Below are 11,887 nucleotides of genomic sequence, written 5' to 3' on the forward strand. Positions count from 1 at the left end.
GTTTCTGGAAAGGGCACGAGGTGCCTTATCCCACTTCTATCTCACTCCAGCTATTTCAAATGGGGAGCTACCAGCTGAACCACAAGTGCAAGAATACATTCTAAGAATCACAAGATTTAAGGTCACCTGATTGTTTTTGTTTTAAAGAGCTGTATTTGGGAATCTCTTACCTCAGATGAGCTCATGTTTATGTAACTAAGTCTCCCCTGGAAGCCCATGAAACCAAAGAATTTTGAAGATAATCCTTAGAGCACTTAGAAAAACTGGCTATTGAACAAAAGAAAAAGTCTTAACTTTATTTGCAGAGGCTTTATCTGATGAGGTCTGCTCACTCTTATCGTGTTCCTTTGCTGTCTGTTGGGAAGGTGCCTTCCTGCCTTACATGAACACGCAGGAAAAATGTCCCATGGATGTGCTGTTCATCCCACCTATCTCGGGAGAGGAGATTCTGTGAGTTGCTTCAGGGAGTGACTTAACTCACAAGGGTTATTTTTAAATCTTACTGATTGTAAAATGTATTGCTGGCAAAAATATTGGTTCTCAGCACTTATTGCTCTCCTAAATCCTCAAAACTTTGCGTGTATGTGTTGTAAATCGCCTTCCTTGAATGTCCTGGGAGGAGGTTTTTCATATATGTGTGTGTATATATAAATAAATATAAATTTTTAGTTTAGTGTTATATGCAGCTCAGGCCAACCTACATTATCCTATCTGCAAAGCACTTTTGCTACAGCAGGGACTACCCAAAATCTTGGTTAAGCTCAACCACACAGAGATTAATTAAACAAGTACCAAAAAGTTCAGGTTTTATATTAAGGAAAGAATTTAGTAGTCTGGAGAAGAGGATAACAACGATTGCATAGCCTGGGCAGGGTAGAGAAGAGGTTGACAGCTGTCACCTCAGTAGTGAACAGATTTTTTGAGAAGACCAGAGGTTGTAGATAATTTGTATTTTAAAATATTGAGAGAACTAAATATGGAGTTACAGGTGTGGTCTGAGGATTTGTGAGTGATGTCTTAATTCGGGGATCTGGGCAGGAGAATGGCAAATATGGTGCATATACCCAAAAAGAGAGGGTAGAGGGAGCACAGCTCCAAATGGGATCCCAACAAGGGAAGTTTTAGAACAAATTCTGAGGAGAAAAAAACCTTGCTGAACAAAGAGGTGACCAGAAAGTATCACAAATTACACCAGGGGTTTGTCAGAAGAACATTCTGTCAGATAAGTCATTCTCTTGAGGAGAAAACTAATTTCCTTACCAGATGTGATAGAGTGGAGTTAATTACCTGGAGCTGCAACTCAAATCACTGAGAGTGGGAATGAGGAGGTTCCTACAGGAATTCAGAGGGGCTGGTGGAGCAGTCTGGGGCAGTGTGTGGGGGGGTATTTTTGTTTTCTTTCTTGTACATTAAATGCCATGTTCCCCGGCTGCTGGAGGGAACACTCCTTTTGTTCCATGAGTTGTCTGGAATCTGATCCTCCCATGGATATTCCGTAGTAATAAGTGATTACATACATATTCACTTGTGTGTATATATATTTACATAATCCTAGGTGTGCACTTAGGGATTTGGAGAGCAATGCAAAGCTGTTGTCAGTGCAGAGGACAGGACAGTGCTACAAAATCACCAGAACCCCAGGATGGGTCAGGATGGGAGGGACCACAGCGGGTCCATCTGCGGCCACCTCCCTGCTCCAGCAGGGCCATCCCAGAGCACAGGCCACAGGATTGTGTCCAGACAGCTCTGGAATATCCCCAGGGAGGAGACTCCACAGCCTCTCTGGTTTCTGTTTAGGGCTGGGCACTGCTCAGGGCAGAAGTTCTGCCTCCTGTGCAGGGGCAGCTCCCTGGGATCGGTTCTGCCCGTTCCTCTGGTCCATTGCTGGGCTCGGCGGAGCAGAGCCTGCTCCGTCCTCTGACACCTCCTTTTAGACTTTTATTAACGAGCCGTCTCCTCCCGAGGCTGCTCAGCCCCAGCTCCCTCAGCCTTTCCCCTCAGAGACGCTCCGGCCCCTCCATCCCCTGGGCAGCCCCGGCTGGACCCGCGCGGGTGCTGTACTGAGGGGAGCGCGGAACTGCACACAGCGCCGCAGGCGTGCCCCTCAGGGCTGCGCAGGGCGGGCAGCATCACCTCCCTCCCCTGGCCGACAGCACAAAGCGCAGAACCGGGCGGGTTTTGAGGGAAAAGCGTGTTCGGAGTAAAGCTCCTCCGGAGAGCCCCGCCCCGAGCCGCACCGCCCGCCCGCCCCGCCAGGGGGCGCCGCTGCACGCAGGCCGCTCAGCCGAGCGCCGAGCGCGCCGGCTCCGGCCCAGCCCGCGCAGCCGCGCGCCGATGCGCGGCGCTGAGGGCGGCGGGATGGCGCTGTGGCGGGGGCTGCGCTGCTGCCGCCGCGCCTTCGCCTGGCTGCCCGTGCTGCTCATCGCGCTGCTCCTGCTCTGGTCCTACTACGGATACGTCTGCGAGCTCTGCCTCGGTGAGCGCCCGCCCGCGCCCAGCGGGGCCCGCCCGCCCCGGGCCGCGCCTCGGCACCGCCGGGGCCCCCGCGGGGTTGCGGGCGGGGGGCGCGGCGGGCCGGGGGCTTCGGGCCATTCCCCGTCTCCTTCTCCTCTCCCCCTCTTCCTCCTCCTCCTTCTCTTTCTCTCCTTTTCCTCTCCTTCTCCCCTTCCTTTCCGTTCTCCTTATCCTCCTCCTCCCGCCTCGCCGGTGTGAGCGGGGCCCCGCGCTCGCCCAGGTGCAGCGCCGTGTCCCGAGGCTCCGGTGCCGGCAGTGATGCGTGCACAGGGAGAAACACTCAATTACGAGTCGAGCCATTACGGGATTAATGAGGGGGTTTAGGGCGTGCTGCCCTGCTTTCCACAGGGTTTGTAACCCGGCCGGGCTGGGTGCGGGTTGTGGGTGCTGTTTGTTAGTCATGAGCTCTTGTTTTGTGTGTCCCTGTCAGCAGGGAGGTGACGCTTGAGAGGGCTGGGAGAGTGATCCCGCAGTGAAAGCCAGTGTTGTTGTGATTTGATAACGTCCAGATGTGATTTATGAGCTAAGCGGTAACAAACGTCAGTCTGTGCCCTGCCTTACAGTCGTTTTATATTTATATTCTGTAAAGGAAAGAAATAGGTTACGTGAAATCCCACTCAGGAGTGGAATTATTACAGTAGCACTGAAAACACTACCTTTTAGAAAAGGAAGTTTTATGCTGCCTAGTAATTGTATATTTAATGTAGCAATTTAACTCTATAGTAAGTTACAAAGTTTCTTATGTTTGTTATTTCTGGCTGAGTGTGCTACTAGAAAAAAGGGTTGGCAGGTCTGGTGGAGAGAAGAGCTGGAAGCTTGGATTTGTGAAACTGCGAGGAGGAGATGTGGCTCCTCAGGACAGAGTAAGGCAGATAAAGGAAACCAGAGGTCCCAGAAAGGATAGTCTGAGATGTTCCTGGGGCAGGAGCTGCCTTCCGGTGCTGCACAAACATAAATCAGGTGTGTGTTAGGGTTGGCAGTGCAGTGAGACCTGTTGTTTTCTCTTGATGGGAACTAGAATGAAATGCAGCTTCTTTGGTCTGTGTTAATCAGCAGCTTGGCAAAGCCTCCAAACACTCCATCACATTTATCCCATCTCTGAGACTGTGGGCTGTTTCTTTCAAGAATTCACACAGAATGATATCTCTGAGGTGCATGTCATTAGAACATCCAAGTTTAAGAACAATGGCATTAAAACATCCAAGGCAAAAAAATGTAGAGTGTTTTCCTGAACGCTGTCAGTCTTTTGAAATGTGCTGTGCAAATTCAGTGATACTGAACATGGGCTGATCCCAGGTCTCAGTGCAGCTGTTAGAGGAGACTCAGGTGATCTGAGTGGGGTTTGGATTGGGGCTGTGCTGCTCTGCAAGTGCTGGGTCAGCTGGCAGGAGCTCAGCTTGCTGCCTGGAATCACTGCTTAAAATCATTCATTTGCCCACACCTGCCTATCTTTTTTTTTTGCCCCATTTCTCTCTCATCTCTTTTATTTGTGTGTGGAGGAGTTTACCTCTGCAGAAGCTGAAACGACTGAATTATTTCAGGATTTAAGCATGAGCTGTTGGCCTGTGCTGTTTCTTGCCAACCATCTCCCAGGACATTGTGTCTCTCCACATTTCTAACACAGCAAGGCTTGCTGAGCTGGCTGCCTCTTCTCAGCTGCTGGGAGCATGTAAATAGTGAATGCTTTGTCTGGAACCTTGGTTTGCATCTTCAGTTGTGCCGAGCACTGGAAGTGCTGTGGGGGTGGTGTCTGGGAGGCACCTCCTGATGCTGGGTTTGAGCTCTCAGTGGCTGGGGTGGCCAGTGAGTCATAGGAGGAGGCCTCAGCTCTCATTTGGCTGGTGGTTGCTGCCACAGTGACAACAGTGATCCTGCCATAGAACCTTTTATATCATCTGTCTTTATGGTCTTTCCTCAAGTAAAATCCTTAGCGAGGCCCTGCTGTAGGTGTGGTCAGGAGGGAGCTAGGCAGTGTTGTGAAAAGCTCATCATTGCTTGATTGGCAGCAAAGCAAAGGAAAAACTAAAGGTTTCCTAACAGTCTCGTTTACCTGAAATTGAGTGGGCAGAGACACAGCAAAGATGCAGTTTATTTTTTCATCTACACTTCTGTGTGTCACAGAGCTTTGTCTTCCAAGCAGCGCTCTGTCAAAATATCACAGAACTCTCTGTTTTCTGTTCAAGAAAGCTGTCCTTGTCTCTTCTGTTAAACTTGGATGCTGGCTTTTAAAATAATGGATGGATTTTCAAATAGTCATTACAAGCAGACATTGAACAATGTACCTTTTGCTGGTTGCTCAAAGGGCTTCTGTTAGTAGGGGCTTTTCTCTCATTTTGGTGAAGCAAGAAGGGGTTGTAAAATTTCTGCTGGTAGGAAGTGTAAAAACACTGGAGTTATTGCAGTTGCTGACTCAGCCAAAGCTGAGAAATTTATGACTTCTTAATTATTCTGATGCAGAAATGCTTTGGGACAGTGCTTACAGTGGAGGGTCAAGACAACCTAGAGTAGAAAGCAGCTACGAGTATGTGGTAAATGCAGAGAGATAAATCTTGGACCGGTGCTAGAGGAGCCCTGGTGATCTTATCACTGTCACCAGAGGATTGGTTGTGTCATATTTCTAATGCAAAATATACAGAATATACAGAAATACAGCAGAAAATACAGCCCAAGCAACAGTTACTGAACATCTTGCTGTGGGTGTGTGCGTGAGTGAGGAAGAGTTGTTATGGATGCTTTTGATTTGATGCTGAACTGTGGGTTCTCTCTTTGCCTCTTGAATTTGAACATTTTTTCCTAAAATGGCTGTATTTCACATAGAAATGTTATTTGTCACAAACTTCTCTGGGATTCCTATTTGCTTTTTGGACACGTGTTTTTTTTTCTTTTCCAGTGACTGTGAGCAACCCTGTGGAGAAAGGTACGTGTGATAATTTATTATTTGACATTCAACCCTTGTGAAAGGATTCACAAATGTTCTGGGTGAAATACCAGAAATATTTGCTGTTAATTTTTCAAAGGTGCATCCTCTTTCAGTGTTTTTTTCCTGTAATTGCACCCTCCTGAGGGTACATAGCATGCTGCACCTTCTGGGTGCATCGGGAAATGCCCTGTTTAGTCACAGTATGGGCAGAACATGGAAAAGCTTTGATCCTCTGAGTCTTCAGGAAAAGCTCTGTGTGTCTGTGCACACCCACACGCCTCTTCTCCCTTTCCCTTACACAGTTCCAGAGCTGATTTTACAAGCCAAACAGAAAATACTAGTTCCCATCTGCAGCCCACTTGGTTTTTTTTTTTGCTGTTCCATTTGATCTTTCAGTGAAAGCTTTTCTTGATAAAGTTTTTTTCTCAGTTCTGGTGCCCACTAACAGCAGTTGAGTCATAACACAGTAGGATTGCTCGATGACCGGTGTGTTGGTGACGACGATGGCCGTGTTCGAGGAATAAGGAGTCAGTGGCTGTTGTAACGTTCTTCCCCTTCTTTCCTGGAGGTGCTTGGGATGCTTTTGGCTAATCCAAGTGTTCTCTCAGTGACTTTCTTCTTCTGGGGTTATGAAGGACAGAAGTAGGTGTAGTGGAAGTTGTTCCACGAAGAGCAGTGCCAGCTGACATTTACAGATCCTTCAGATTGCTGCATCCAGTAAATTCTCTTCCCTCTATAGAGCAGTTCTAATGTTTGAAATTGCTACAGAGAAACTACAGAAAGCAGGATGTTAATGGCTACTCAGCAGAAGAAAGTTAATAGTTGCCTAATCTATTAGTGCATCTCCAGGTCAGCTTCCTCTAACTTGCTGCTGGGCTGCTTGATGAACAAAATTAAACCTGTTTCAAGATTTATCTCCTTCCATATTAATTAAAAATGGCTGAGCTCCACCTGCACGTAGTGTAGGGATAACATCTCCAACCAGCTTGGAGCATGAGAATGACTTAGCTGTGATTCACAGCTCCTTCCCACAGTCCATCACATCCTTGTGAGATGTGTTCCATCATTTGCCATCTCATTAGAAAATCTCACTGATGAATTTGGCCTTTTTTACCAATTTTCACACAGGAAAAGAAGTGTTTTGACATAGTTAAGAAGTGTTTGGATTTTAGATTTCTCTTTCCAAGTAGTTATTTTAATCTTAGTTTCTAGAATTTGAAGCTTAAATGGGGGAAATGAGATAGTTTTATCTAAACACATCATTTAATTGCAATAACAATCTTGTAACTGTTTGATAATGTCTTCATGAGTTGAGTGTTAAAGAAATGGTAGATAGTCTGTGGAGCTGAAGGACAGCTCCTTTGGCTCCCTGTCCATGGAATGCCTGCTAGTGCCAATCTGGTGTAAGGTTTGCATGTAGAACTAAGACTGCTCTGGCATGTGCTGCTCTAAAGTGATAAGGTCGTGTCTGCTAGTTTACAGTTCTTCCTCAGTAATCACAAGACCTATTTTGCTCAATATGAGGGCATTTTTCCTGATTTATTTTATTGCATCAACCGTGGCAAATGTAAAAGATGTTTAATAAGAGATCTGGCTTTTTCTGGTGACATAAAGCTCATGTTATTTCTCTCTGCTCTCAGAAGAAGAATGTGCAGAAGTGGGCAGTGCACACTCCGTTTCCCAACTGCATTTAGTAGCCACTGAAGCCCAATACTGGGAGGTGCTGGAGCATTGCAAAATTAACCTTTACACTGCTCAGCACCAGGCAGTTCTGCTGGGCCTGTGCCTGTGACATGGGGAAGAGGCAGGAATCCTGTCATTCCTAGTGATACAGGGTTGTCACCTGCCCTGTGGGACAATTCTCTTCCAGCTCCATCTTTCTCACCCACAGAATGGGATCAGGTGGAGCAGGGGAGGCTCTGAGATGCTGCTGACCCTGAGCCATAAGGTTTAGCTGGACTGCAATAATGGGTGGCACTGGATGGCCATCTGTCTTTTCCTTTCTTTCTTTTTTTTTTTTTTTTTTTTTTTTGAATAATGCCCATCATGGATGAAACCTTTGCTTAAGAAGTCATTGCTCTGTTTCTGTTTTTTCTTTTCTTGTTTTGTTTTTAGTGGCCTATCTTGTAGTATTCCATATTCTCTTTGTGCTCTTTGTGTGGACATATTGGAAGTCTGTTTTCACTCTCCCAATACAACCAGGCAAAAAGGTAAGAGACCCAACACTTTTCATTCCTTGCAAACTAAAAGCAGAGATGTTAAAGAGAACTCAAAAATCCCTCAGTCTAGATGATCTGGAGAACAGAGTCAGAGGCAAATGTGTTCTAATTCTTTCCTACCAATTATTCGTTATGTTGTTTGGATTGGTAGATTTAATTTTTTTTAATTGCATTTTGTTTTATCTCTCTATGAAATACTAATAAAACACTATCTTTGAAGCAACAGAATGAGGTTGATATTTGTGTGGCACTTCAAATATACACAGCCTTGCTCTGATCCTGATTACAGGAATGTAAATTTATAAATAACAACTAATGCCAGTTTTAAAAATATAAAACTGTGGCTTGGAGACAGGTTCTTGCTCACTAGAGATGTGCTGAATGTTATAAAGGTGAGTAATGATCTTCATCTAAGGCAGCAATAGGAACAATTCTAATAAGTTGTTTTATGAGCCTTAATTTCACTTTTTCATTTCTCATTGATGTCTCACAGTATTCTGGCTCTCCAGCACTCACTACCTCTTTTTGTCTTCTTAACGACCACATTTTCCCACCAGCTTAATCTCAGGAACAGGAGGTAAAAATGTTTCCAAACTCAGCTGTGTTTGAAATGCTCCCTCTGCTCCCCCTGGGTAACTGCTCCTCCCGTGGCCTCTGCTTGCAGTTCCACATGTCCTACGCTGACCAGGAGCGCTACGAGAACGAGGAGAGGCCCGAGGTGCAGAGGCAGATCCTCGCCGAGATCGCCAGGAAGCTGCCGGTGTACACGAGGACAGGGAATGGAGGTCAGCTCAGCACGGAGCTCGTGGCCCCAAATCCACCCTCACACACTCCAGCAGCACAGGCTGGCACTCGGAGGATCCTGCTGACCAACAGCATTCCCCGTGCCACTGCAGGCACCCCCTAACTCCTGTGCAAAGGATTTGAATGCTTTTGCTCTCAGGGAAAACAAAAAAAGCCTTGAGCCCTCCTGTGTAGTGCAGTGCCAGGTGCTACCTTTGAGAAGCAAGGTGTTACCACATGTGCTGTCTGTGTTTAGAAATAGCAATAGAATAACCAAATCTGTCATAATTTTTACTTAAAATGGAGTCTGGCTTAGAGATGCAGGACATCTGTGACCAGTTTTCTGGACTGTGTTCAGTGATTAAATGCCTGCTGCACTCCCTTCACAGCTTAAAGAAATCTGTGTTCATACTGGAGGCTCTGACCTGCTCGTTTCTGTCAGGCAGGCTGAAGAATTTTGAAGTAGAGAACTGGAATAAAAGGAGAATTATCAAAATGAAGAGTAGGTAGTCTGAGTAAACGTGGTAGCAAGTGTGCAGTTTTGGTTTGTCACTCTTGAGCTGTATGGTTTAGAGTAAGTTTCCCTGTGAGGGTGGGGAGGCCCTGGCACAGGTTGCCCAGAGAAGCTGTGACTGCCCCTGGAAGTGTCCAAGGCGAGGTTGGATGGGGCTTGGAGCACCCTGGGATAGTGGAAAGCGTCCCTGCCCATGGCAGGGGGGTGGAAAAAGATGAACTTGAGAGTCCCTGCCAACCCAAACCATGATTTTATGCTTTCTCCATTGTTGCCCCATTTGCAAGTATCCATCAGAATTCTGAGTGTTGCTTACCTGATTGTGACCTGGCAGCAAACACCAGCTGCAAACCCAGTCACCTGCTGCAGTGATAGAGGAAGGAAAAAGAATAGTTAGGAAATGAGCACAGGATCAACTAACCCATGAAAAAAGAGCACTTTTCCATTATTTGGTGTTAATTTGTCTCTAATTCCAGGGATTCGGTTCTGTGACAGATGCCAGCTGATCAAACCTGATCGTTGTCACCATTGCTCTGTTTGTGCCATGTAAGTTATGGGTTGTCCTTCACCCAAGTGCAGTCACCACGAGGTTCTGTGAGTGGGCTGCTCCTTCATGTGCCTTTTTACACAAAAAGGTGCCCCAGGGTCTCTGCTCCTGCTGCAGCCAGCAGTGCTCTAGGGCAGGAATCATGTTCATGTCTCTATCTACACAAGAACCAAGGACATTAGTTGGTCTCCAAACACTAAGAAATGTTACATCTTAAAATTTTATGTACCTTAAAAAACTTCCATCATGTAGAAATCTCTCACAAATCAAAGGTTTTGCTACTGATCTGCAGTTGGTAATGAAGTACCAATTAAAAATTTTCCATTTTTCTTTTTTGTCCTTTTGCAGGTGTGTGCTAAAAATGGATCATCACTGTCCATGGTATGTTCTAGATACTGGTTTGTGGTTTTCTGAAAGGAAAGGCTACTTACATATATTTCTGTATGCCTCTCATGTCTGTATGTCTCTCACATTTTAGGCCATTCATCTCTTTAGTTTGGGAAATTTATAAAATAATTGCACTTTGAAATTGCCTGAAATGATATTTTAACAAGTCATTCATGATTGCTCCATAACCCATGTGTAAAATTGCTATTATATTGATAAAATTTAAACCCCAACTGCTGATTCACTCATTAACTATTATTAAAATTTGAAAGGAACTCCAGCTTAGCCTTCTTTGGGCTCTCTGAGAGTTTCAGCTGCACTTGGGATGCTTTCAGTAACATTTGCACGTGGATTGTTTCTGAACAATCTGGTCAGAGACAGTCTGTGCAGAAAGGTGCATGGATTAATTGAGCTTTACACTTTTGAGAATTGCTGCCACTAAATTTCTTAAACTCCTCCTTTTTTTTAAGAAAAAAAAAAGGAAGATTTAAGAAATCAGAAGCAACACAAACATTTCCCTACCTGAACCTCCCCAGTGATCAAAATTGTAGAGGGTTTTCCAAACCTGAGTTCTGACACAAACAGCCACTAGGGTTTTTTTGTACATCCCCTTGTTCCTTTCTAGAGTTGTCCTGTGCATGGCGAATTCTAACCAAAGGTGGGGTTAACTGGGCTGTGTGTAAACAAACAGGCAGTGGTGAGGTGGCTCCTGAGGTGTGCAAATGAATAAAGTGGCACAGAACTCCCAGATCTGATTCCCTTGGCAGACAAGACCCAGACAGGAGGAACGAGTTCCTGCCTCTGTGACCCATTTACCTGTGGTACCAACCTTAAAGCAATTCCAAAACTCGGAGCTGTGCTTCTCCTTGGCCCACAGGAAGGGCTTGAGTGAAAAGCAGAGCCTTCAGTTCTGTTCCCTGTTGGCCACTAAGGGGAGCTGCTTATTGGCAAATTCGGTTGTGTGATCACGGGGTTTAAACCCCCCCCGAACTGGTCGTGCTCATTGTGTTACAACCACCGTGTGCTGCACAAATCCTGATTTCAACTTTGCTTTTGTCCTCCAGGGTGAATAACTGCATTGGATTTTCTAACTACAAATTCTTTCTACTGTTCTTAGCCTATTCTTTGTTGTATTGCTTGTATATTGCTGCAACAGTCTTCAAGTATTTCATTAAGTATTGGACAGTAAGTCATGAAATCCGGTTCCTTTTTCACCTGCTGTGAGTCTCGTGGGCTTTAGTGACTCTCGGTGCTTTGCTGCTGCCAGGCAGTGGAGGGGCTGCATTTTCCTGGGAGGTGTTTCCCTGGGCCCTTTGGGAATCCAGCTGCTGGTAGATGTCCAAAATGCACAAAGCAAGAAGCAAGTAGCCTTCAGCAATTTCAGACTGCAGATTAGCTTCTGGCAGAGAGGTTACATCCCTTCCCTGTCCTTGTGTTTGCGCGGCTGTCTCTTGCAATGTTTGGCATTGATGTGTAAGATCCCAGCATTGATTTGTACATATTGACTGAGAAGAAAAAACCAAAAAAGGTCAAAAAACCTTGTTCATTTTCTAGCCCACACAGGCCTCCTTCCTCAATTTAAAAACAGAGTGAACCAAAGCAGGCTTTTATTCAGTTACTGCTGATCGTTTGTATGCAAGCAAGGGCAGCTGACAGCTCCAGTAAGACACTGGCCCTTGGCCTCTAGTTTCTGTCCCCTCTGCTCAATAAGTCTGTATGTTTGTGTTTAAGTAATTTTGCTGTGCACTAATTGTTCCCCACACTAAACAAGCTACAGCCTTGGGCCCTGGAGGTCCCCAGAGCCTGCCTGTGTTGCTGCTGGGCACCTCTGGCACTTAACTGCTCTACTGTAGAGGGAAAGGAGCCTTTCTTCTGCTTGGGAGTTCCCACTTGGCTTTTAAACTTTCCCCACCCCTCTGTGCTCAGTTCTAACACTCCCCAATAGCTGCAGAGGTCAGGTTCTCTGGGCTTACCTTGAGCAAGCTGCAGAATTTTAATGTGTGCAC

General features: G+C 45.9%; 1 protein-coding gene and 1 long non-coding RNA gene across 4 annotated transcripts in view; one reads left to right on the forward strand and one right to left on the reverse strand.

Moving 5' to 3' along the window:
- Positions 1-11,887, forward strand: part of ZDHHC15 (zinc finger DHHC-type palmitoyltransferase 15) — a 136,362-nt gene that overhangs the window by 113,415 nt on the left and 11,060 nt on the right. For 2 of the 3 annotated variants that reach the window (XM_069015669.1, XM_069015668.1), the window contains exons 3-8: positions 5,405-5,431; positions 7,550-7,644; positions 8,318-8,438; positions 9,424-9,493; positions 9,843-9,875; positions 10,946-11,066. In XM_069015669.1, coding sequence (XP_068871770.1) covers positions 5,405-5,431; positions 7,550-7,644; positions 8,318-8,438; positions 9,424-9,493; positions 9,843-9,875; positions 10,946-11,066 — 467 coding nt within the window. Of the gene's footprint in view, positions 1-2,330; positions 2,477-5,404; positions 5,432-7,549; positions 7,645-8,317; positions 8,439-9,423; positions 9,494-9,842; positions 9,876-10,945; positions 11,067-11,887 lie in introns of those variants that run through there. The other variant, XM_069015667.1, reaches the window with a different exon arrangement.
- On the reverse strand, positions 5,442-10,948 carry LOC138110588 (uncharacterized). Its single transcript, XR_011150998.1, has 3 exons — positions 10,711-10,948; positions 9,264-9,310; positions 5,442-6,207 (listed from the first exon to the last, which is right to left on the reverse strand). It is a non-coding gene; the product is annotated as an uncharacterized lncRNA (long non-coding RNA).

This window comes from Aphelocoma coerulescens, chromosome 4A (genome assembly GCF_041296385.1).
Source record: "Aphelocoma coerulescens isolate FSJ_1873_10779 chromosome 4A, UR_Acoe_1.0, whole genome shotgun sequence".
NCBI lineage: Eukaryota > Metazoa > Chordata > Aves > Passeriformes > Corvidae > Aphelocoma > Aphelocoma coerulescens.